This window comes from Schistocerca piceifrons, chromosome 3 (assembly GCF_021461385.2).
Source record: "Schistocerca piceifrons isolate TAMUIC-IGC-003096 chromosome 3, iqSchPice1.1, whole genome shotgun sequence".
NCBI classification, from domain to species: domain Eukaryota; kingdom Metazoa; phylum Arthropoda; class Insecta; order Orthoptera; family Acrididae; genus Schistocerca; species Schistocerca piceifrons.
In genome coordinates this window covers 310,598,086-310,624,436 of record NC_060140.1, presented here as the reverse complement: position 1 = coordinate 310,624,436, position 26,351 = coordinate 310,598,086, and the positions used below count along the sequence as shown (strand labels likewise).

The following is a 26,351-nucleotide window of genomic DNA, read 5'->3' as shown; positions in this document are numbered from 1 at the left end:
GATGGAGTTGCTATAATTTTTATTATTTTTCATAGATGTATTGGACACCTTGACTTCAGTAAAACTCTGTTTCACAGTTACTAAATTCTTGCACTTTTGACGAGAGAGTCATCTGATGTTTGAACAATTGACAGAGGTGATTTGGACGACGGCGTGCCTGTGTGCCCAGGCCTGTGGAAGACGCGCTACACGATGGCGCTACTGTGCCTCCTGGGGTTGACCTCCAGCTTGACAACTCGCGTCAACCTGTCGGTGGCCATCGTGGACATGGTCAACGAGACGGCCGTGCTGGAGCGGGACTCCAACGGCAGCGCCCGCCCCTTCATCGACCCTGACGCCTGTCCGGGGGAGCTGGCAGTCAGGGGCTCGGGTGGCCGTAAAGTGAGTGAGTCTCTCCTACAGTGTAAACTGTGTCTTGTTTTACCTTCAGAGGCTGCGAATGTAAGTAGCCTTATGAAATGAATGGCTCTGATTACTATGGGACTTAACAGCGAAGGTCATCAGTCCCCTAGAACTTAGAACTACTTAAACCTAACTAACCTAAGGACATCACACACATCCACGCCCGAGGCAGGATTCGAACCTGCGACCGCAGAGGTCGCGCGGTTCCAGACTGAAGCGCCTAGAACCGCTCGGCCACTCCGGCCGGCCCTTATGAAATGACTTTAGGTTTCCTAATAATGGTTGTAGGAGCCTTGGTACTGGCACACAAGTATTTAACAAGTTACCGTCTTCTACTATGTGGTATCGATAGCAACGATGCCACGGAGTAGTTTCTCAAGTTGGCACTACGAGAGACACAGACAACAGCGCCCTCTAGCCGGTGCTGTCGAGGTCTACGATCTCCGCGACTGCTTCAGCCCATTTGATCAGGTGCCTACCCACGCGCCGCCTCCCAGGCGGGATACAAAATTTTGGCGACGAGGATGGGATTTTGGCGCGTGGGTAGGAACGAGAAAAGGTAATACAAGTCGGTACTGCAAGAACGTGGTTTACTGGTGCAAAAAGAAGGTGATAAACGATTACATAACTTTGTACGTAGGTACGATGCTGAAGCGAAGTGTCCTGGCCTGCTGCACCTGATCAAATGGGCTGAAGCAGTCGCGGAGCTCGTAGACCTCGACAGCACCGGCTAGAGAGCGCTGTCGTCTGTGTCTCTCGTAGTGCCAACTTGAGAAACTATTCCGTAGGATCGTTGCTAGCGATGCCACATACTACTTTACTTGCTTTATTTGATAAGATCTCGGCAACTTCATTATTGTCCCTTACTTAATCAATTAATTCAGTCATCATGTTCTGTCGATCCTATCTGGAAGAACCTTCAGGGATGTGGAACGAGCCGAGCTATACTCCACCAGTCCAATAAGTTTCGAGACAGGATTAACAATATAAAAAAAACCAGAGAAAAGATAAGATGGTAGCTTTAACGTTTGAGGTGCTCTACGAGGCCTGTTCGGAAAGTATGGTCGATCGGTCGCGAAATGAAAACCTCAGTGAAAGTCAAAAATATTTGATTGCAACAATTTACTACATGTTCCAGCTACTTCTCGATAAAGTCACCGCTCCGACTTAGACATTTGTCGTAGCGTTGTACCAATTTCCCAGTCCCCTCGTCATTCAAGGCAGCCGGCTGTGCTTTCCGCCACTTCTCTACTCGTATCTGCAGTACGTTGTCTCTGCCAAAACGTTGTCTTCATAGCCAGCGGTTCATTTAAGGAGAGATGAACGCCAAAGGGAGCCAAGTCTGGGCTGTATCGTTGTTTATAAACAATTCCCATCGAAAACACTGCAGAGGTGTCCCATTACCACTGCAGCGTACACTCAAGAATTATTGTTGTTGTTGAAACTTCCTGGCAGATTAAAACTGTGTGCCCGACCGAGACTCGAACTCGGGACCTTTGCCTTTCGCGGGCAAGTGCTCTACCATCTGAGCTACCGAAGCACGACTCACGCCCGCTACTCACAGCTTTACTTCTGCCAGTATCTCGTCTCCTACCTTCCAAACTTTACAGAAGCTCTCCTGCGAACCTTGCAGAACTAGCACTCCTGAAAGAAAGGATATTGCGGAGACATGGCTTAGCCACTGCCTGAGGGCTGTTTCCAGAATGAGATTTTCACTCTGCCAGGAAGTTTCATATCAGCGCACACTCCGCTGCAGAGTGAAAATCTCATTCTGGAAACATCCCCCAGGCTGTGGGCTAAGCCATGTCTCCGCAATATCCTTTCTTTCAGGAGTGCTAGTTCTGCAAAGTTCGCAGGAGAGCTTCTGTAAAGTTTGGAAGGTAGGAGACGAGATACTGGCAGAAGTAAAGCTGTGAGTACCGGGCGTGAGTCGTGCTTCGGTAGCTCAGATGGTAGAGCACTTGCCCGCGAAAGGCAAAGGTCCCGAGTTCGAGTCTCGGTCGGGCACACAGTTTTAATCTGCCTGGAAGTTTCATATCAGCGCACACTCCGCTGCAGAGTGAAAATCTCATTCTGGATACTTAAACCTAATTAACCTAAGGACATCACACACATCCATGCCAGAGGCAAGATTCGAACCTGCAACCGTAGCAGTCGCGCGGTTCCAGACTGAAGCGCGTAGAACCGCTCGGCCACCGGGGCCGGCCGTCATTATTTTTGCTCGGAATCAAGGTGTCTGGGAAAAAGTTTGCACACATTTTTCTCCTCCTCAAAAGATTCTGAAAACTGCCTAGAACACTTGATGCTCCATTGCTTTTTGTAATACAACACTGATGACACTACGCTGGCCCGCTGATGCTGAGTAAATGTTTAAGTAGACACAACAGCGAAAGCCGTCAATTTCCTTTTCACCTCCCAGGACAGAAGCAGTGTGTCCAATCTTCTGTGAACAACTGTGAGAAAGTGCTTTGAACATTTGTGTGGCGTGTATCCGAGGCAGACCATACGAAACGCCGAAGTATTCAGCTAGCGGAATGTGGGGAAGCGTCGAAAAGCTACATGCAGGCTAACTGGGACACCGAACCCTCGTTAACCCGCCGGGTGGATTCGACCTGTGGCCGGCATATCTCTTTGTACCGAAATCGGTCGCGTCAACACTTCCGGCTACACGGATGCATATGGGGTGGAATGTCCACTACTTATACTGTCTGTTGACAACTGTTCGAATGCACATGATCGCACACTTTTACTTAGCCCCTGAGAGGAAGATGCTGGCAACGGCAACTTGCGATCGGCTCGTAGCACATTGGCTGCTGTGACAATCCCCACCTCCTTTCTCAGAGGAGCCAGCATACTGCCCATAAAAGGAATGAATGTACAAAAGGTTAGTGTGTTGCAGAAGTGACACATACGTTGATCGGTTGGCAGAGACCATAAACATTCCGGAATGGCACGAAGTCGGCAGACCTCTAGTGATCACAGAGGGACCAAGTAAAACTACGTTGTTCGGATATTGCGCTGACGTCGCTCATACGCCAGCAAGAAAATCAGTCTCGGAACTTCTAGGGCGGAGAACGTGCACTGATTAGATCTCCAGAAAGCATTAAAAATCTGATTGATAATATTTGTGTTTATGCCAGGCAAATATAAGCTAGTAAATTTAGAGAGGTGTTACTTTTCAATAATGGTGCTTTTTCTAAGTCGACAAATCCTATATAGCTGAGGTGTCTCGGCTCCATTCTGGCAATGTTAGAACTACCTGTCTGGTGCCTTTACCTTTCCTAAAGCCAAACTGACTGTCATCTTTTCCATTTTTGTGCTTGTCATTATTGTCAGCAACTTGGAAGAGTGAGCTGTTAAGTTGCATGACAATCCTCACATGCTTTTGGGATTGTCTGGAAGGTATGCTTCACAAGTCTGAGAGTATGTCGCTAGCCTCACATATTCTACACAATACCAAAACTTTAATGTTAAATATCTATGAATGGATCAAAGGATAATCAGATCCAGATAAGGGGATTCGTGAGTCATGATTCAGCCATTCTGCTGATTCCCCTATGTTGTAAGCAGTGGAATGTTTAAAGTCAAGCGCAGTTTCGTAGCACTCCGTTAGGTTCAGGTAGTTGAATTTTTTAGAAGTAAGTTGGAGCTGTGCTTTACAGAAGCTATTCCCCATACCTCGGCTACGTGGAGCTAACGAACATTTCAACGCACATCCTTAACGCTAGCTACTATATGATTGAAAAACATCACTTAGGAGCGCATCAACAATTCTAAAAAAAGAAGGTGACTGTCATAATTTAAAATCATGTGGAGAATACAAGCCGCGCCTGATGTACAGACTCGGAGAACTTCAAACGTTCATCTTCATCTCGCAACACTTCAGTATCCCACCTCCTGGCACAGTGATACTTCTTGGCGATTATCTCAAACCTCCGTCTGGTCTCCGTCACATCTGAATTGTAATCTGAGTATATATCTGCTTATAGCATACCTTACAATCCAGCATCTGGTTTAGGAATCACTGTTCCGTCATGACATGGTTAAGCTGGTGTTTTCCCACGCTTCTAGGTCTTCCCCAAGTGTGCCTCCTCCTTTTCTGAATCTTGGACAGTCTATTCACTATTACCAACTGTTATTTATTGCAGAATTCGTTACATCTTTCAACTCTCTCGTTCGAATCCCCCATGGTTACTATATTGTCACCTCCCTTTACGTATTGAGTTTCGCATCCAGTGCTCTCACGCAACCTCTCCACCCATTCATCATATGCTTGTGAAGTTGTAAAGTATAGCTAAAAGGAAGAGGAGGCGAATGTTACAATCTTAACTGTTTAACCGTGTTTGTTTGTTGCAGGATGGCGACTTCACGTGGGATAAGCAGAAGCAGGGTGAGCTCTTGGCTGCCTTTTACTACGGCTACGTTATTGGACACGTTCCTGGCGGCATGCTTGCCGATTACTTTGGAGGGAAGATTGTGTTCGCAGTCAGCGTCTTCGTTTCGTCTCTGCTCTCTGTTCTCTCTCCGGCTTCAGCGTGGGCTGGTGACTACGTCCTCTTTGCCAACAGAGTCACACAGGGACTGGTGCAGGTACTTTTTACATCGTCATGTGCTTTTATGAAAGTACCCTAGGCTACTCATGACACAACGAGCAGCAACAGGCATTTTCATAAAACTTCCTGGCAGTTTAAAACTATGTGCCGGACTGAGACTCGAACTTGCTACCTTTGCCTTTCGCGGGCAATTGCTCTACCAACTGAGCTACCTAAGCACGACTCACGCCCCCTCCTCACAGCTTTACTTCTGCTAGTACTTCGTCTGCTAGCTTCCAAACTTTACAGAAGCTCTCCTGCGAACCTTGCAGAACTAGCAGTCCTGAAAGAAAGGATATTGCGGAGTCATGGCTTAGCCGCAGCCTGCAGGATGTTTCCAGAATGAGATTTTCACTCTGCAGCGGACTGTACAGTGATGTGAAACTTCCTGTCAGTTCGAGTCTCCGCGGTGGTCTCGCGGTTCTAGGCGCGCAGTCCGGAACCGCGCGACTGCTACGGTCGCAGGTTCGAATCCTGCCTCGGGCATGGATGTGTGTGATGTCCTTAGGTTAGTTAGGTTTAAGTAGTTCTGAGTTCTAGGGGACTGATGACCACAGCTGTTAAGTCCCATAGTGCTCAGAGCCATTTTTGAAGTTCGAGTCTCGGTCCGGCACAGTTTTAATCTACCAGGAAGTTTCATATCAGCGCACACTCTGCTGCAGAGTGAAAATCTCAGTCAGGCATTTTCATAGATTAAACAACACCCTCCTTCGCCTTGTAAAACCATGGGTTGGTTGCAAACACTTTCATTTCACATAAATTAATCGTAATGATCTGTTCCGTCTGCACAGCTAAAGCGTTATGAGATTATTTTTCGTTACATTATATTCCTATGCTGTAAATAAGCGAAATACATTCTAAGACAAAAGAAAACCTACCTGGGTTCCACGAAGGAATTATCCGGATGGGATGGAAATCAGTAGATGTGTTGTAAATGTACAAATAAATGATTTCAATTTCAGAAAAATTGGATGACTTATTCAAGAGAAAAAACTTCGCAAGTCAATAACATGTGGCTTTACCTCTGGACGTTATACATGTAGTTATTCGCCTTCGCACTGACTGATACTGTGGGATATCGTGCCACTTTCTGTCCAACCGGTGCGTTAGAAAATCAAAATTCCGAGCTCTCTGGAGAGCTCTGTCCATAATGCTCCAAAGGTTCTCAGTTGGGGAGAGATTCAGCTACCTTGTTGGCCAAGGTAGGGCCTAGCAAGCACGAAGACAAGCTGTAGAGATCCTCGCCCTTTGCTGGCAGGCATATCTTGCTGAAATATAAGCCCAGGATGGTTTGCCATGGAGGGAAACAAAATGACCGTCGAATATCGTCGACGTTCCGCTGTGCTGTAAGAGTCTCGCGGATTACATCCAAACGGGTTCTGCTATGAAAAGGATTGGCACTCCAGACCATGCCACCTGACTGTCTCGCTGTATGGCGGACGACAGTCATGTTGGTATCCCAGCTCTTTCTCCTGAATAAATTATCAATGTTTCTGAAATTGTAATCATTTATTTTTTCTGTGCCTGTACATCACATCTTCCGATTTCCATCCCATTCAGATAATTCCTTCTTCGTCCTTTTTCGGTCATAGAGTGTAAATGTCTGGAGGGTAGTTAAAGAGGGAGAACCAGGAAATACGACATCTTGCCAGCATTGACAACGGAGGTTGCTCATTCTTTTTTAGGGTTATTTTGTGAAGCGTATCGCGGCACATATGGACGTCCTGCACTGGAGGCGCGTTTCCGAGTGCTGTTGCGGTGGCGCGCTATGCAGAACGCGGAAAATTCCGAAAACACCTTTGTGACTGTTGTCAAGAGGCGAAGCAGAGCAGGCTGGAGTTCGATGACGGTCACCAAGGAAACCAGACCCTGAAGAAGCAGAGAGCTGTAGTTCCAATGGCAGTGTGCAAGCACCATCAGTGGACTGCAACTGTCAGCGCGGAATGTGGTCGACTGTAATGTGGATGTCGCGAGCTGTCGTAGCAGATGGCGTGTTTCTTTCAGACTCCAGATTGCAGATGCAACTCACAGACTGGGAGGAAAGAGGGTGGAAGTTTTCGCTTAGCAATAAATTGCTGAGCTTGAAGTGCCGTATGTTCTAGGGTGTGTCTTAATTGCAGTTCGTGAGCACCGATGGTTGTCAGAGTTCTGACCGACCAAAATATAGCACTGCGGTTTCTGGCTGTATCAATGAAATCATCCTGGTATTGTCAGTTGTTGTGAACAAGTACAGCAGGGTCATGGGTAATTTCATAGTGCCATGCCTGTATTTAAGTGTAGTTATGTGACGTGGCCGTGGTGCTATATGAGTGTAGACTTATTGTTTTGAATTGGAAAACATGGCGAGGCCATTGTGAGATCATTCTGTATTAGCGATAAGCCATGATGCCTTTTACTTGTTTATCCATTTTTGTTGTAGATGTTGTAGTAAGTTGTGTATCAGTGTAGACTGTGTTGCTCTGTCTGTTGTCTGTCTGGGAACGGTGAAGGCGCAGGTAGTAGTGGACTGTAGATAATTCTAATGAGCCATTCTGCTTATTGCGGAAGAATATAGGAAGGAAACAGACGTAACCCGCTGAAATATAGACCCATATCACTATCTTCGATTTGCAGTAGGATTTTGCAACACATACTGTGTTCGAACATCGTAAGTTACTTCGAGGAAAACGTTTTGTTGACAAACAGCCAACACAGATTCAGAAAATATCGCTCTTGTGAAACCAAAATAGCTCTTTAATCTCACGAAGTAATGAGTGCTATCGACAGGGGATGTCAAATTGATTCCATATTTTTACTTTTCTAGAAGACTTTTGATACTTTTCCACAGTAAGTGACTTCTTATGGAGTATCGCCTCAGTTGTGCGACTGGATTCGTGAGTGGTCACAGTCCGTAGCAATTGACGGATAGTCATCGAGTACAAAAGAAGTAATATATGGCGTTCCACAGGGAAGTGTTATAGGCCCTCTGACGTTCTGCTTAAGCGACTTAGGAGACAATTTCAGTACCACTCTTAGTTCTTCTTGTGAAATTTAAATCACCAACTTTCTCCTCCGGTTGCGAGAATATTTTGTTGGCATCCACATACATGGGGAGAAATGATCATCATAATAAAACAAGAGAAATCAGAGCTCACACAGATAGATTTAAGTGTTCTTTTTTCCCGCTGCCGATCGAGAGTGAAAGTTAGAGAAATAGCTTGAAGGTGGTTCGATCAACCCGCTGCCAGCCACTTAATTGTGAATTGCACAGTAATGGTGTAGATGTAGATGTTGCTATTTTATTTTGGCTCTCTTTTGCAAAGTCATCTGCGGACAGAAGCAATATTGTATTATGTATGTAATGTGTACCTGTATCTTTTGATAGTTTATACTTTACATCATTGTTGTCCGCTCTGGTTATTTTATTACTGTCGGGCAAATAATTTTTTTTGTTACCCATTTGTTACCTGAGATAATTATTGCAAGACGTTGAGCACAAGTGTTTCCTGTATTCACGTGTGCTATAGTATTGTAAATTGTTGTTTAATAAAAAAGCAACTTGCACAATCTCCAGCCAAACTCCAAATCCTGCGCAACAATTTGGTTGCAAAGCGAAGTAATGTATTTTGTTGGCATGGTGCCTTAGTACAGTAATCTCTGGAAACTGTGTCTTTCACTCCTTTGTCATGTTTCAGCTGTGGTCGTTAGGGATGTGGCAAGTGCCTTTTGGCTGCGTAAAGATGGGATGGCCTATGAGGCAGTCATTCGAGAGAGGCCCTCTGCGAACACTGTGGCCCAGTCAACCCAACAGCTTGGCTAGGTAAAGGGGAAGGTCGTTACAGTTGGCGCTGGGGGGGGGGGGGGGGGGAGCACCTGAACATGACTAATGAAATAAATACGAGTGCTAGGTTGGCGCTGACTGAGGCAGAGTTGGTGCTGAAATTTTTCGTGTGCGAGGCTCCCTCTTGTTTTTACTTATGTAGATTGCAGGTTATGTCTACGCATTATGTAAATAGGGTAAATTATTTAATATTTTTAACTAAAGGGGCAGTAAGCAAGGACGTCATAGATAAACTGAAAGGTAAGGTGGCGTAGATAGATGTTATTACAAGTGGTACGTTGTCAATAACAGCCTTGCAGAGCAGTAGAATGAATATGATACAGGGGAACGATATTTATCAGGCAGAAGAGCTAGAGGTACCAGAGTTAGAAACAGGAGGAGTAAACAGTTTGGTAGAATGTCACACCAACTAGTAGGTATAATGAACAACTGTGAGTTCTTTGTAGATTCGATACCGAGAATAGTGAAGTTTATATATAACTTGGTAGCCTTGAATGAGCAAAAACAGGAGTTGGGGGTTGATTGATATTGAAATGCTGCCGGCCGTTGTGGCCGTGCGGTTCTAGGCTCTTCAGTCTGGAACCGCGTGACCGCTACGGTCGCAGGTTCGAATCCTGTATCGGGCATTGATGTGTGTGATGTCCTTAGGTTAGTTGGTTTAAGTAGTTCTAAGTCTAGGGTGAAGTTTATATATAACTTGGTAGCCTTGAATGAGCAAAAACAGGAGTTGGGGGTTGATTGATATTGAAATGCTGCCGGCCGTTGTGGCCGTGCGGTTCTAGGCTCTTCAGTCTGGAACCGCGTGACCGCTACGGTCGCAGGTTCGAATCCTGTATCGGGCATTGATGTGTGTGATGTCCTTAGGTTAGTTGGTTTAAGTAGTTCTAAGTCTAGGGGACTGATGACCTCAGATGTTAAGTCCCATAGTGCTTAGAGCCATTTTTTGTTGAAATGCTGCAAATGTTGTAATCACATACCATGGGCTGTTTAGTGCAAAGAGTAGCGGCTGATATTATTGGAAAGGAAATGGTGGCAAGCTTCCATGAAGAGTTGTGTAAGAGAATAATGCCATTTAGAGCCATAAGAAAATTAGTCGATTTTATTACGGGTGCGAACAGGGGATAAGGGAACAGTTCGACAACTACATGAATGGGGTAGGGACAGCCATCCATGCGTCTTGTCTTCTAGATACTAAGGCGGAAATCGTAGCTAATATAGTAGAAAGGATCAAACCTACAGGTCGGTAGTGAATAATGCTTGCCTCGCCCCGTCAAACATTCAATGACTTAGAGAAATTAGCATGCAATATTGACGGTTTCAGACATGTCTTCCAAGGGATGTAGAGGAGAGGAAGTCGCTAAATATGGAGGGAATGTTCCACGGAATTAAGAGACAAGGTCGGACGAGTGTTTCCTATGCGGCACTACAGGCCATTTTAGATGCGACTACACACAAGGAAATAAAGATTCTACCATGAACAGATTCCCAGGTTTGCAGTTGGTGGTGTTAGTTCTGTCGTTGCACGGTGTGGTATTAGGCCGACGTTTTTCTGACAGTGAAATGTGACCACACTTATATCTTGTAAGATTAACAGTGAGCAATCGTATGTCCTTCTAGATACAGGTAGCTAAGTTATTATGTTAGGAGAAAGTTGGTTCCATACCCAATATGCAGCATACAGATCGCCAGGTTTAGTCAGGATATGTCTTACGTTACTGATATTTCGAGTTCAGTGCATATGCTAGGACAGATATATGAGGAACTGAGGATTCGTGATTTACGCGGAAAATGAAGTTGAGGGTGGCGGAAGAACTTTCCACAGACGTGATTTTGGGGCCAGATATCCTTAGGGTGATGGAAATGGTTCCTAATTTGGGTCCTGACTATTTAACCTTCCAATTCTGTGAGAATCTCCTTCTGCCAGCACTCTTACGTTTCTATAGTCACAACGCAACAGAAGCGAGGTGAGGATGTCATAGTTCATTTGGAACACTTGCCCTTAAGCGGGAGAAAATAGATAAATCAGTTGTGTGCACAATTTAAGGATGTTCTGGTGAACAAGCTGGGGCCCATCAGTCTGACTAAATATCGAACTGAGTTGTCTGATATGATGCCGTATCGTTTGCTGCTGTCCCTTTTGAATGAATTAAAATGGGCTAGTGGAGGAGATGTTAGAGCAAGGAATCATTCGTCAGTCTAAGTCACTACATTCTGCACCTATGTTCTCAGTGTCAAAACTGTCAGGTAAACCCAGCATGATAGTTGATTGTAGAGAACTAAATAAGAAGGTAGTTCCCTTACCCATAACACTGCTGGATTTGCAAATGTATTTTAGATCGTTCGCATGTGCCCAAATATAGACAATCTTAGATCTCAATTAGCTGTACAGTCAGATTATTTCAGCTGAGGGATTAGGCATTTGCTAAGGACTGGTACCTTTTAGAAATTAATTGCTTGCCCTTCAGGCTCACAATGCATGTGGCAATGTTGTCTCCACTAGTGGATATAATATTTTCCGATATCAAGTTAAAATTTGTATATCATTATCTTCGCGATTTAGTGACTGAAGGAAGAGCTGTGAGGAGCATATTAAGTATTTACAAGAAGTCTTCACGTGCTTTAAGTTGGCAGTAGTATATCTATGGGGCATCTGAACAGCTTTGACCAACACTGAACCTTGATGACATCATGTGGGGTCACTGGCCTTCTATAAATAACATCGTTATAATGACAGATGGAAATATTTTAAAAATGAGAAGAAATGTAAAAGTTAAGGAAAGTTCTACTAGGAAATTTAAAAATATTGGAAATGGTGGGTGACAAGAAATTTAAAAATCAAAATGAAACAGCCAGTGACAGCAAAGCATATTTTTTTGTCGAAGTCCGCCATGTTAAAAAATATTTTCATTTTCAATTTTTGCACATATTAAAAAGTATGCAATTATATTTCAATGTTTCCAAAAGCTTTTTCTTGTTTTCAGCTGAACTGGGCACTATGTTCAAAAGTATTCGATTATTTATCGTAAATTACGTAAGTACACACACACACACACACACACACACACACACACACACACACACACACACACACACACACATTGCACATGTGCCAAATAATGTACCAACTCATCAGTAAACTTAGTCTGCTTCTTTGTAATGTATTACAGAGTTTATGGGAAGGAGAAAAGCTCAGACAATAATACTCTTGATGTAAAATTTGATATTAAAAGGTTAACATTCCACAGAAAACTAGATGGACGCATTTACTTACAATCTGGCGATGACAAGAAGTATTCAAACTTTAAAATGTTCAATGTTTTAATATTAAATGTTTCACATTTTTCTCACATGCACAACACAAAAGTATTCTAGAGGCAAAGAAGATTACATTCTGAAGACAGTTAGATGCACGCTTGGTTGTCTGTGTGCATTTACATACACCATTCAGGACAGCTTATTGCTTACTCTGTAGCAAGAATGCGGCATATTCGGAGCTTAAACTGTACAAAGTTCCTATATTCAATATTTTTGCATTTTCCACACATGTAAAATATAATCACATCTAATGTTTTACCATTTTGCCACACATGCATAATAAAATCAGTCATCATCGGGTTTCAGTTTCATTTTCACCTATTCACAATAAAATCAACCACCGAAATAGTAAAACGGTTAGTGGCACTGCTTTTGGTGTGGAAGGATCTGGGTTCGATTCCTGATACATCCTCAGATTGATCTGAGTTAGGGGTGTCTGGAATGGGATTCACTCAGCCTCACAATAAAACCAGTCACCATCATTTTTCAGATGGCTAATATATTCGCCTTGTCCAGAAGTATAAACCATTTATCATCTTGTGCAGGTAAATGTAACTTGTGCTGTTTAGCTGTAGGAACTACACACTGCTTTGATTGAATTACATTCTGCACAGTTGCTTTAACTTCCAAATTCACATAGCCTGTAATCACCAGTACTGAAATCCTTCACAGAAGATTGTTTTACATCCCTTGCTCTTTGCTTTATGTGCCCTCATTCGACCTCAAGCGTATAGATTTCTACTGTCAGTTCTATGAACAAGCATAAGCATTTAGTCAATATACAAACACGGAAAAAATCTTATAGAATCGATCAGTTATTCCGGCTTCATCCACACATTTCCATAGTACTTGCAATGGCGAGTGAAGTTTCAGCAGCCTTCTAAAATCAAGAGGCATAATGCTGAGATTTTAACTTGTGGTACTAAAGGCCTGACATCTGCTGATTCTATTAACTTATGCTGTCACAGAGTGCAACCACATGTCACTTCACTTCCATATGTCACCGTTATATCGCAAAATTTTAACAAATTCCTCTATGCATCACTTTGTCACATCAAAATTGTAACAAATTATCATTTTATAGCAAAAATTGTAACAAACAACATATTTTACAGCAGAATTGTAACAAATTGTTAACAGATCCATGTTGCAGCAAAACTATAATAAATATCCACAGATTTTACAGCAAACCAGTAACAGATTGTCCTACATGTCACAGCAAAACTGTGACAAATATCGCATGTTACAGTGAAACTAACAAATTGATCCATGTTACAACAAAGCTGAAACAAATTTACCAACCATCTTACACCAAAACTGTAACATTCTCCCCTCCATGTTACAGTGAAACTGTAACAAGTTACTGGGTATTATCAAATGACTTTTGTCACCTCAGTGTATTGTTGACACTGTGTAATTGCAATCTGTTGAGTGTGGTATCAGAGATGGTATTGCTCACTCTCACTGCACACTTAGCACTTCGACATACAGCTGAACACAATAGGTTCATAGCTTAGTATAATGAAAGTATAGATATGTTTTATATTGTACACCTCAATGTAACAGTTTGTATAGCTTACCCATATAGTTATACTCACCAATCCCTGAATTTGCATTGATGCCTATTGACGGTTTTAATGTTGTGAACATATCTGATGATTCTGATATGGGCTACATTTTTACAAGAGAATGTTGAATATACAGAAAGTTTACATGAACTTGATTCTGATCTGTCATTATGTTCAGAGAAAATTTTATCATCACCTAGCTTCAACAAGCAGGCGTTCCCAAGAAGCTCATTTCTATACTACACGATAAGAAAAATTATGTGATTCAATATAGAATTCAAAGTAGTGACTGAAAAGTAATATTATTCTAAACTAAATTTACCACTTATTGTAATTCTGTCATGCTGCCTGGATGAAAACGTATGTGGGTATTAGTGCTGAGAAATGCATAACGCAAAGAACAGTTTCGAAAAAATTCTTCAGGCTCATAAATAATTGTATTTTTGGCAGAACTATACAAAACGCGAGAAAAATGTGTGGTCTGAAGCTAGTAACGAGCTGGGATGGTAGATGTAGAGTTACTACTCTGACTGCAAAGCCGAATTCAAGTGGAGATTTGGTTTTAATAAATATTGAATTAAGTGGGGTTAACACTGTTTGTGATAAACCTGTAGCTCTAGGAATGGCTATTTTAGATATTTCCAAGACGCTACATGTAGCTTATCGTCCTGGTTATATTCTGAAAAACCTTGAGCCAAAAAATGTAAAAATGTGTTACACAGGTGGTTATAGCCTTATAAAGTCTGTAACAGTTTCAAATACGACTGTATTAAAAGTGATGTGCATAGGTTGTTTGGCACTTTGGCTTATTCTGATATAACGTTTATAGCATTCCATGTGTCAATAAAATGAAAATGAGTTTATTGAAAGATGGATTGACAGAACAGATTATTGCTGACTTCATAGGACTGAGAGCAAAGATGAACATTCGCAGTACTTACACACAACATACAATGAGTAGAGTGAAAGTGTGAAGCACTCTTTATCAAAAGACCTTAGCACTGATGACTGTGAGGGATGTATGTTAAATGATAATGAAGCATCCATTGTGCAGTATATAATTCAAAGTTACACTCAGTTTCGACCATAACACACTATAAATTCACAATTTTGCCAAAAGATGGTAAGAATTTCATACATCTGATTAGGTGAATGCATTTGCTTGAGGTCAGACAATCACTTGCAAATTATTTTTGTAAATTTTAGCTATATTTCGTCTTTGTAACTGACATGAATTTCTTTCTGATCTACTACATGTTGACTGAACTCGCAATTGCCAGGAGAATATGTTCTTGTTACCTTGAGTTCAAGTATGATGTATACTTTTGTGATAAATCGAAAATTTATGCAACTTAAAATATTTGCAAATATAAGTAAGCCAGAAAAACCCATTGTAATTTCACAGAAAGTGAATGTGTGAAAAAATGTAAAGGATTCAACAATTTAAATTCTGAATATGGCGTGTCATAGTTAAAGTGTGTGCAATAGGCTCAGCGGAATGTTGTATGTAAAGATGTGTGTGAAAAATGTAAAAATATGAAAGTAAAATAATTATACTATTTCAACTCTGATTCTTCCATGTCATAGCTACAGTGTATGTTAATTTGCACACTCAACCTTAGTGTAATCTTTTTTTACAATAAATTTTATGTCTAGAGTATTTTTACTGTCTAAGTTTCGTCCTTCTCATTCCCTCTGTAAAATATTACAGAGATGAAATTTACAGATGATTAGACCAACAATATTGAATCTAAACAGAGAGGTGTAATCTACTGCTGATGAGGTGGTATAGTATTTAACATAAATATTAGTGGAGCGTTGAAGGGGAGACATGATCTTTACTGATGATGAGATAGTACAGTGGAGTATGAGAACAGAGAAAGCTGAAATACACGGGTGGAATACAATGTCTTTGTATTTACGAAACTTGTTTGATAAATAATCTAGTACTTTTGAACATGCCATTTGGAGAAGCTTGTGGAATTACTGTAGTATAATTGGATACTTTTAAAAATGAGGCAAAAATAAAGAATTAAGATAGTTTTAAAAATGGAAGATTTTGGCAAAAAATATTCTGTGGTGCCATTTGCTATTTCATTTCAATAAAAATTTTTTCCACACTACCTATGTTTTTTAAATTTCTTACCATTCGTCATCTAACACATTTATAAATTTCCTGTCAGCAGTATCTCTGATTTTTAAGTTTCTCACCATCCACCATCTTTGATTTTTATATTTTCCGGCATCTGACCTCTTGGAATTTTAAATTTTCCGCAATCCTCCATGTTGATGACTTGATGTCTTCACGGTCAATGTCAGTGAAAATGTTCCAGAAGCTCCGTAGAAATACCACTTGTTGCTGTTTTGTTTTCGCGTCCTCTTATAAAGCCAGTTGTGTGCAGAAGTAATGTTATTTTACAGGTATTTGTAGAATGTGTACCTGCATGTTATGATAAGGTTTTGTTGTATGTTGTTGTTGCCCACTGTGGAGATCAGATTATTTAATTACCATGGAGCGAATAATTGTTTGGTTTTTAGTTATGTTATTAGTTAACTGAAGTAAATTACTGCAAGAAGTTAAGCGCAAGTGTTCGCTTTATTCATGTCTGCTCTGGTACTGTAAATTTTGGCTCAACAAAAAAATACTGATTAAAAGTCCACAACTGCACACCTTCAGCAAAACCTAATTCCCGTCCAAATGCGACGCCATAATTTATAGTTACTTCTGTTAGCTACAATTTGTTTTATTTTTTCTCTAAATTGTAATTTGAAGTACATGCATAGGTGCGCACAGTAAGTTTCAGAAGTGATGTTTCGTAAGCGACCTTACATAAAGCAACAGAGAGTTCAGTCACAGCTGGGAATCAGCGACGTATAATCTAGAATTAGAATTATGACTTACAAGTGAAGTTAATAGTTTCTCTCTGTTCTAGGGTGGAATAATACCAACCATACAAACTCTTATCTGCAGGTGGGCGCCAGACCACGAAAGAAGCAAGTTCTCTATAATTTTTCTAGGTAAGCTGCGAAATTTGTAAGCCTTGTGACTTAGTTGCTCTAAATGGTATCGACTCTTCTGTTCCGTAAAGACAACACTGTTTGTCGGTAGAACCGAAAATTATACTGCACTCGTTGTCCTATTGTTATTTTAATGATACTGATTAAACATTATAGCGCTACGCACTAAATTTGCTCAGTTTTTCTTCCGGTCATTATTTTACAGACAACGTTTGCGTGTAGTCGCTGCAATTGTGTATTACATTTGCTTGTCAGAACCATAAATTAATTAGATCTGCATTAAGCTTATATACTTACAGCCTCCACTTTTAAAGAGAGGGTTTTCCTTTGCAGTGGAGAAATAAACTTTGCTTAGTAACTTAGATTTCCTTAGTATTTTTTATGTATATAGGACTCACGGCAGTTAGTCAAATAGCATAAAATTTTCAGTTTCCTTTGCCCTTAGCCTTTGGCCAAAACAGAGTTACGCCTCGAAAAACCACAGAAGCGTATGTGTAGATGGCATTAATTGTATTTGATTGTAGACATATGGCGGAACTGCAAACAACGGGTGTAAGTATGGTTTGTTGAAATATGTACCGAGGTCGTGTACATACATTGACGACCATGCTATGCGTAACTGTTCATGACTTGTGATATCGATTTTTAATCCTTTCTAGGATGGTGTATCCGTATTTATTACGCATTTGAGAATGGGGAATGCACGAAACTAGCTAGTAGTGCTTAAAAAAGTACCATTTTGAAATAACTGCCTGGTGGAGATGATATTCTTCAAAAGAACGTTTAGGCTCGTAAGGCTGTGGTTATATGAAACACTTTTTCAAATTCTTGTTACACCATCCAGACATCGCATTTTAGGCGAGTTTTCAGCAAAGATGACAGTCCATAATTGCGGTTTCGATTTACACAACTTTTTTCACGGCGCCACAATAAGTAACAAGTGTTTAGAACATTTGTTTACATCAGCGCTGCTTTCCGACGCACGATTAGGAAGGACCAGTTAATGTTTGCCCCAAGTTGATGTGATGCTTTAGTTGGCTTAATGCTATCTTACTATACTTATATAGTGATACAGTTTTTAACGTCTGTTTTGGGAAGCTTATTTATATGGTGATGTATTTGTCATACAGCCCATGTTGAGAAGCTAATTTACGTTAAATACAATTTTTGTGATTCATAAATGTAATACATTACTAAATTTACAGTCAATGAAAATAACCATATAATTTTAGTAGATGCATGAATTTAGATCAGATATAACCTTTTTGTTTTCAAAAAACGTATCTAGTTAGACTATAACTAGATTTATCACGCTTATTCTTTGGAAAGTTTCTCTTTCCATGAGGTGTTTGCACCCAAACAGTTGACATTTTACACCACACACACATTCTAAGACTAGAAACACAATTATGTATAATCTATTAATAGTAATCTCGGGGTGTCTTTCCTAGGTCTTAATTATAATTTTGAGACAAATGGAGCGTTGGTAGAGAGACCTTTACTTGGCTATGTTAGACAAATTCATTGTTAGGAAGTTCATAGTCAATGTTCTGTACTGAGTGATATGTGGCTTTCATACTGTGTACATGGGCAACACCATACGTTAGAGTGGCCAATGTTTGTAGGAAGGCTAAATACAGCCTAGTGGACCTCAGGAGTCTTTTAGCGGTGACCGTATTATCGTTTTCTTACACTCACTACCTGAATTTTGGGCGACCTTGCAGCATAAATGCCTCACATCAAATGTAATAGCAGAAGTCTTCGCCATCCCCCCCTCCTTCCCCCTCTCCTCTCGCATTCTGAAGAATTCGTCACTGGTGTGTCCTTATCCTTATTTGGTCAGACTGAATTCTTTCCCCCACCAATCAAATTACTTTAGTAACGTTCATTGTTCTTGATCAACGCCTTCTTTTTCCTACACTTCAGTACATACACAGATTGTTAACAGTCACTTCTCATAACACAGTCCACAGATCGGGCGAAATTCAGAGTCTCTCTTCTATCCAAAATAATATGGAAAACTGTTCGGTATACGGCTTTCTCTTGAGGAAACTGCTGCTAGTTCTACGACTCTCTGTGTAGCATTGCCTACTGTGCTGAATCTTGAAAAACCTCCAGTCTCGTAAATCTTGGTTCTTGCCTTTCTTCTCTCTTCTAAACCTTCCCATCTGGCTATACCCCTTCTGCTTCGATTGTCACTACCAGAATTCTTCTCGAAGATTTTGATGGGCTAATGTAACAACGTTGTAGCAATCTTTTTCTTGAAAGTTCTACGTTCTACTCCCTCGCGTACGTTACTACTGCTTCCGCTATTTCCATCTCAACGAAGGCTGTGTAATCTTCCTGAACACAAAAATTATCACCAGTTAATTCTGTAATTAAATCCGTCTGACCATTCGCTTCTGAGTCTTGACCAAGGCTCTCTGTATTTCAAAACTTAGCGTTCTCTTCTTCACATTACTCCAACCATTCAATTCGCCAAGGAAAACACTTCTTCTTAGGAAATATGGCAGATTTTTATGCTAATACAGCGTAACCTCGACACAGGACTAACGTACACCTCAACACTTCTGAGTGCAGACTTTGACTACTTCATTTAAGTTGTTACCACCGCATTAATAAAATTTATAACAGAGTAAATTTTCCCTACTGGACCAAAGCGTCAGAGTACACAAAAGTTACATAAAATTACATTCAAAGGAAAATAACAAATTCGTACAACTCATTGCATCACAAGCCACTTATATTAAGTCACGAAATAAATAAAAGAAATTAAAATGAATGGCTAATTAGAAAATTTATTACGCACTTCAGCTAAACATTGGACTAATGTAAAGCTACTTGGTTATAAAACAAGCGCTGCCTTTCGTGCCCTTGGACTCATACAAATGCAGTCTGCTTTCTATACAAGTTGTAAATAACTTTCAGCTCCTTATATTTCATTCCTGCTGCCATCAGAGCTCCAATGAGAGTATTCGTGTCAACAGTGTCAAAAGCTTTCTCTAAATCTACAAGTGCTATAAACACAGGTTTGCCTTTCTTTAACGTGTTTTCTAACGCAGACGTAGGGTCCGTATTGCCTCTCGTGTTCCTACGTTTCCCCGGAATGCAAACTGATCACACCCAAAGTCGACTTCAACCACTTTTTTTCATTCTTCTGTAATATTTTGCAGCCATACCTTATTATATTGATAGTTCTGTAATATTCATACCTGTAAGTTCCTACCTTTTTTAGTACTGGAATTACTACTTTCTTGTTGAAGTCTGTGGGAATTTTGCGTGTGTCATATTTCTTGCACGTCGGGTGGAACAGTTTTCTCAAAACTAGCTCTCCCAAGAATCTCATTAATTCTGAGGAGTATTGTCTAATCCAAGGGTCTTATTTGGACGTGACTGTCAGTGCTCGGTCAAATTCTTCTCAAAGTATCTTATCTCCCAACTCATCTTCATTTACTTCCTCTTTCCTTTCTATGATGTTGCCTTTATTTTCCATATACCCGTTCAATATATTCCTTCCACCTTTCAGCTTTCCCTTCTTTGCTTAACACTGCCTTGTCATCTCACCCTCTGATACTCATTCAGCTGCGTCTTTTTTTCTCCGAATGTCACTTTCATTTTCCTGCTGGTGGCATCTATCTTTCCTCTAGTGATGGATGCTTCTACCATTCTTCCATATCAAGTCTAGCAATTATCGTTTTTCGGTTTTGCACTTCCCGCCAGTCTCAGTTTTTAGACGTCTGTATTCCATTTTAATTGCTTCATTTGCTGTACTTTTATACTTTATCCTTTAGTCATTTTGATCTCATAATTCGTGCGTTAATCAAGAATTTCCTTTGGGCTCTGTATTTTTGCCTGTTGAACCTCTGCTGCCTTGAGCTCACCTCTCAAAGCCACCCACTTGTTTTCTATTGTATCTCTTATTACTTATTTGTCTTCCATTGTATTCCTTACCCCTCATTCAGTCAGTCGGTGCCTAATTCTCCCTTTGAAACGCTCAGCAACCTCTGGTTCTTTTGACTCATCTGACTCCCATTTCCTTAATTTTCTACCATTCCGCAATACCTTCAGTTTTAATATGCAAATCATACCAAATAAATTGTTAGGGGTGTCCTCATATACCCTTGCAAAAGTTCTGCAGTTTAAAATGTGGTCTCGAATTCTCTGTCTTACCATTTTGCGATCTACTGGAAACCTTCTTTTCGTCCACGTCTTTTCCACGTATACAACCTCGTCTCACTATTTGTACACTCCTGGAAATGGAAAAAAGAACACATTGACACCGGTGTGTCAGACCCACCATACTTGCTACGGACACTGCGAGAGGGCTGTACAAGCAATGATCACACGCACGGCACAGCGGACACACCAGGAACCGCGGTGTTGGCCGTCGAATGGCGCAAGCTGCGCAGCATTTGTGCACCGCCGCCGTCAGTGTCAGCCAGTTTGCCGTAGCATACGGAGCTGCATCGCAGTCTTTAACACTGGTAGCATGCGGCGACAGCGTGGACGTGAACCGTATGTGCAGTTGACGGACTTTGAGTGAGGGCGTATAGTGGGCATGCGGGAGGCCGGGTGGACGTACCACCGAATTGCTCAACACGTGGGGCGTGAGGTCTCCACAGTACATCGATGTTGTCGCCAGTGGTCGGCGGAAGGTGCACGTGCCCGTCGACCTGGGACCGGACCGCAGCGATGCACGGATGCATGCCAAGACCGTAGGATCCTACGCAGTGCTGTAGGGGACCGCACCGCCACTTCCCAGCAAATTAGGGACACTGTTGCTCCTGGGGTATCGGCGAGGACCATTCGCAACCGTCTCCATGAAGCTGGGCTACGGTCCCGCACACCGTTAGGCCGTCTTCCGCTCACGCCCCAACATCGTGCAGCCCGCCTCCAGTGGTGTCGCGACAGGCGTGAATGGAGGGACGAATGGAGACGTGTCGTCTTCAGCGATGAGAGTCGCTTCTGCCTTGGTGCCAATGATGGTCGTATGCGTGTTTGGCGCCGTGCAGGTGAGCGCCACAATCAGGACTGCATACGACCGAGGCACACAGGGCCAACACCCGGCATCATGGTGTGGGGAGCGATCTCCTACACTGGCCGTACACCACTGGTGATCGTCGAGGGGACACTGAATAGTGCACGGTACATGCAAACCGTCATCGAACCCATCGTTCTACCATTCCTAGACCGGCAAGGGAACTTGCTGTTCCAACAGGACAATGCACGTCCGCATGTATCCCGTGCCACCCAACGTGCTCTAGAAGGTGTAAGTCAACTACCCTGGCCAGCAAGATCTCTGGATCTGTCCCCCATTGAGCATGTTTGGGACTGGATGAAGCGTCGTCTCACGCGATCTGCACGTCCAGCACGAACGCTGGTCCAACTGAGGCGCCAGGTGGAAATGGCATGGCAAGCCGTTCCACAGGACTACATCCAGCATCTCTACGATCGTCTCCATGGGAGAATAGCAGCCTGCATTGCTGCGAAAGGTGGATATACACTGTACTAGTGCCGACATTGTGCATGCTCTGTTGCCTGTGTCTATGTGCCTGTGGTTCTGTCAGTGTGATCATGTGATGTATCTGACCCCAGGAATGTGTCAATAATGTTTCCCCTTCCTGGGACAATGAATTCACGGTGTTCTTATTTCAATTTCCAGGAGTGTATATCAAGGACTGACAAAGATTAAATTATGCGCTGTGCAAAATTATCCCAGGTGGCGTCCTCTTTCATCATTTTCTTCCAGTCCATGTTCTCATAATATTTTACTTTCTCTTCCTTTTCTTGCTAACGAACTCCAGCCCCCAACACAGTTCAGTATCCCTCTCTCTTAACTATCTAAATAATTACTTCGATCTCTTCGTATGTTCTTTCAGTCTCTTCATCCTCTGTGGTAGGAGTTGACTTCGTGTCTACCTTGGCTAGGAAAATGCGTTCATTATGCTGTTCTTAGTAGTTTAACCGCTTTCCTATTTTCTTTATTACTGTAAAACATACTACTGCATTAACCTGATCTGGCTTTGTATTTATAACCATGTACTCAACCTACCAGAAGTTCTGCTCATCCTGCCATCAAACCTCCCTAATTCTCACTATATCCAAATTCAGCCTATCCATTTCTCTTTTTAAATTCTCTAGCCTATTTAAGTGATTAAGGGATCTGACATTCCACACTCTGGCTCATAGAGTGCCAGTTATGTTGTTCCTGATGACATCCTCCTTAGTAGTCCAAGCTCAGAGATTCAAATGAGGGTTATTTTATCTCCGGTACATTTTACCCAAGAGGATTCCACAAGCATTTAACTTTAGTACAACTTTATGCCCTCGGGAAAAATAACAGCTGTAGTTTCCCCTTGCTTTCACCCATTTGCTACAGCGTATCAAGGCCATTGTAACTGATGTTAGAAAGCCATCTCAGTCAATCATCCAGACTGTTGCCTCTGTAGCTACCGAAAAGGCTACTTGCCCACTTCAGGAATGATACGTTAGTCCAGCCTCTCCATAGATAATCCTCCGTTGTAGTTACACGTATCTATATCGTTGAGGCACCAAAGTCACCCCACCTCTACGAGATTCATGGTTCGTGGGAGACAAATTCTACAAAAAAACTCTATGAAAGACTTTTCGTAATTGCAGTCATGTCAGACGCGTTTCATAGAATACCGAAGAAAAAAGGATGTTTGGAATATGACATATTGGCCACTAGAATCGACTGTATACATTGCAGTACACTCTGTGAACATAATAGCGATACATGAATGCTCGATTTTCTCCTGCACGAGATTGTAATTAAAAGCATACTATGGTTACTTGATCTTCCTGCAGGGCAATACGTCGGTACAGTGTTATCAATGGCAGCAACAGGCGCTCTATGCGCGACGTCGCTACGATGGCCTCTCACCTTCTACGTGTTTGGCGGCGTTGGACTGCTATGGTGTCTGCCATGGTGGCTGCTGGCTTCCGATTCGCCAGCACAGCACACGAACATCGACCCGGATGAGCGTCGATACATCGAGGCCACTATACAATCGAGTGCCAAGGTACAGTTCCCTCTTTTTTTTTTGTATTTCATCAGCTGCCCGAGTAGTTGCACGCCTCCCATCCTGACTTCCTCTCCCGTGTCAACCTCTTCATCTCAGGGTGGCACTTACATCAAACATTCTCAATTATTTGATGGATATGTTCCAATTTCGGTCGTCCCCTACAAGGTTTGGCCTTTACGGCTGCTTCTATCAGAACGAAAATTATTCCCTGATGACTTAATACATGTCCAATTATCATGTACCTTCTTCTCCTCGATGTTTTCTATACATTCCTTGCCTCTGTGACGCTGCCGACAACCTTACCATTTCTGAACAGTCCACATAGTTTTCAGCATCCTGTAGCATTACAACTCAAACGCTTTTATTGTTCCCGGTTTTCCCAAGTCCATGTTATGCTCCAAACGTCATTCTCAAAATTTCTTCCCCAAATTAAAGACTATGTTTGATCTAGCATTTCTTTCTTTCTTTATCGGCGTTTGGCCATCGACAAATAGCTGTTCATCACATTTAAATAGTACTGTATCATTATTAATGGTTATTCTACTCTGCACTTCGTTAACTGGATATAAAAAGAAATTAGGGTACGAATAAATGATTGATACCTGACACCACTAGAAACTACTTACAAAGTAATTATACGTTAACAATACAGAAACACATATTGTAGCATCATACAAAATATCATGTACACAGTATATCTAGATATTTGAGTCGTACATATTTAACTGGCTGAACATTACATTTAATAACAGTTCACACTTTTGAATCGACAGCAACACTACAGCCGGTGTCGGATGTCTTGTGTCTGGTGCACGAGAATCGTAGATGGTACACGTCTCCTTCTTCACTGCATAAACCACATAATGGAGATTCCTTCAGTCCTATTCATAACAGGTGGGATGGAAATTTGACACAATTTAAGAGCATGCGCAAAATGATTATTATGAATCGTTTGCTTCTATTCTACTCGGTAATCCTTGGAGACAATGCTCCTTCAGGTTGCAGCTGGCCATAACGAATTCATTTTGAAGTATTGGGCGAATCTGATGGGGTCTGCCAGTTGTTTCTCTCTTTTCGTTGATTAAGCTTGGTAAGGAAGACCATCGTCTAAGAGTTCGCCTAAGTTCAGTGCTCGCTTCGCTAAGATGTCTACTATTTTACTATGAAAGATGTCACTGTTTCCAAGAATGCAAAATAAATTTGCTACTAGTCCTGATTGCCTACTTGTAGCGACTTGTTTGATAATGTCTATAATTATGGGCGACACACTTTTATTCCAGTTTGGTTATTTGAGGTACTTCAGCATGATTTGGGAAACAGGTAACAACGCCATATTGCTCCTTGCGTAAGATCTACCATATTTTACTGCTTCCCTAATTGAGATTGTTGCCTTCTTAGGTGGGGAATATGGGTCTTGATAATTTTCTGCAAGGTTGTGTATTGCACATCCTACTTTTCGCTCTAGATCCATCCTTGTAAATCACCTTCTAATTCAGGAAGGTGATATTGAGCAAAACGTTGATTTCATTCTTCGGAGCCGGAGGCCCAGTCGTCTACCTTATATGACTGCACAACACAAAGTTTTACATCTCGCCTGGGCCCGTCAAACCGGACATTGGACTGTTGATGACTGGAGACATGTTGCCCGCTCTGACGAGTCTCGTTTCAAATTGTATCGAGCGGATGGGAGTGTACGGATATAGAGACAGCCTCATGAATCCATGGACCCTGCACGTCAGCAGGGAACTGATCAAGCTGGTGGAGGCTCTGTAATGTTGTGGAGCGTGTGCAGTTGGATTGATATGGGACTCCTGATAGGTTTAGATACGGCTCTGACAGGTGACACGTACTTAAGCATCCTATCTGATCACTTGGATCCATTCAAGTCCATTGTCCTAGGGCAATTCCAGCAGGAGAATGCGGCACCCCACATGTCCAGAATTGCTTCAGAGTGGCTGCAGGAACACTCTTCTTAATTAAAACAATTCCGCTGGCCACCAAACTCCCCACACATGAACATTATTGAGCATACGTGGGACGCCTTGCAACGTGCTGTTCAGAAGAGATCTTAACCCCCTCGTACTCTTACGGATTTACGGACAGCCCTGCAGGTTTCATGATGTTAATTCGATCCAGCACTACTTCAGACATTAGTCGAGTCCACGGAACGTCGTGTTGTAGCACTTCTGCGTGCTTACGGGGGCCCTGCTCGATGTTAGGCAAGTGTACCAGTTTCTTTGGCTCTTCAGTGATTTAATTCCTACGTGTGTTATATCTTGTGTTTATGTCTTTCCTGAACATTTTTGTACCCCGTCTCTCATCGGTCAACTGAAATTCTTCAGTTGGTTCAAATGGCTCTAAACACTATGGGACTTAACATCTGAGGTCATCAGTCCCCTAGACGTAGAACTATTTAAACCTAACTAACCTAAGGACATCACACACATCCATGCCCGAGGCAGGATTCGAACCTGCGACCGTAGCAGCAGCGCGGTTCCGGACTGAAGCGCCTAGAACCGCTCGGCCACAGAGGCCGGCAATTATTCGGTTAGCCAAGGTTTCTTGCCAGTTCCCTGCCTCATATCTACAG

At 42.1% G+C, this 26,351-nt stretch overlaps 1 protein-coding gene across 1 annotated transcript in view; it reads left to right on the top strand.

Moving 5' to 3' along the window:
• LOC124788619 (sialin-like) overlaps positions 1-26,351 on the top strand; it is a 79,125-nt gene that overhangs the window by 15,594 nt on the left and 37,180 nt on the right. The window contains exons 2-5 of the mRNA XM_047255888.1: positions 170-381; positions 4,759-4,992; positions 16,631-16,715; positions 23,544-23,758. Coding sequence (XP_047111844.1) covers positions 170-381; positions 4,759-4,992; positions 16,631-16,715; positions 23,544-23,758 — 746 coding nt within the window. The remainder of the gene's footprint in view (positions 1-169; positions 382-4,758; positions 4,993-16,630; positions 16,716-23,543; positions 23,759-26,351) is intronic.